This window comes from Penaeus monodon, chromosome 15 (assembly GCF_015228065.2).
Source record: "Penaeus monodon isolate SGIC_2016 chromosome 15, NSTDA_Pmon_1, whole genome shotgun sequence".
Classification (NCBI taxonomy): Eukaryota; Metazoa; Arthropoda; class Malacostraca; order Decapoda; family Penaeidae; genus Penaeus; species Penaeus monodon.
In genome coordinates, this window is record NC_051400.1 from 25,835,459 (window position 1) to 25,835,882 (window position 424).

The 424-nt window shown below is 30.9% G+C and overlaps 1 protein-coding gene across 1 annotated transcript in view; it reads left to right on the top strand.

Moving 5' to 3' along the window:
• The window catches only part of LOC119581859 (serine hydroxymethyltransferase, mitochondrial-like), a 12,528-nt gene that overhangs the window by 6,444 nt on the left and 5,660 nt on the right, over nucleotides 1–424 (top strand). The window contains exon 3 of the mRNA XM_037930002.1: nucleotides 185–295. Within this exon, the coding sequence (XP_037785930.1) occupies nucleotides 185–295 (111 nt within the window). The remainder of the gene's footprint in view (nucleotides 1–184; nucleotides 296–424) is intronic.

Sequence of the window (424 nt, forward strand, 5' to 3'; positions counted from 1 at the left end):
AGATGTATGTCAATATTTACTTTTGTTTGTAAAATCATTACTACTGTAACTTAAAAATTTCTCATGCTTTATTTTATTCAGTAAGCAAGATATTCATACTTGATTATACTAATCTTTATTTGGCATCTAGTTTGAAGATATTACTGTGCTAGAATATTAACTAATATAATTTTTTGGATTTCAGAACTTCTGCACGCGAGCTGGGCTTGAAGCATTAGGGTCGTGCTTGAACAACAAGTACTCTGAGGGCTATCCAGGCCAGAGGTATTATGGTGGCACAGATATCATCGACAAGGTAAGAGTGTGATTTAATAATTTAATGATTCATAGATATTGTTGATGATAAACAAAATGTGCATTTGTCATGATTAAGATACAGGTGTGTGTTATTTTAAGCAGATTATCATTTTACTACTTTTTAGAT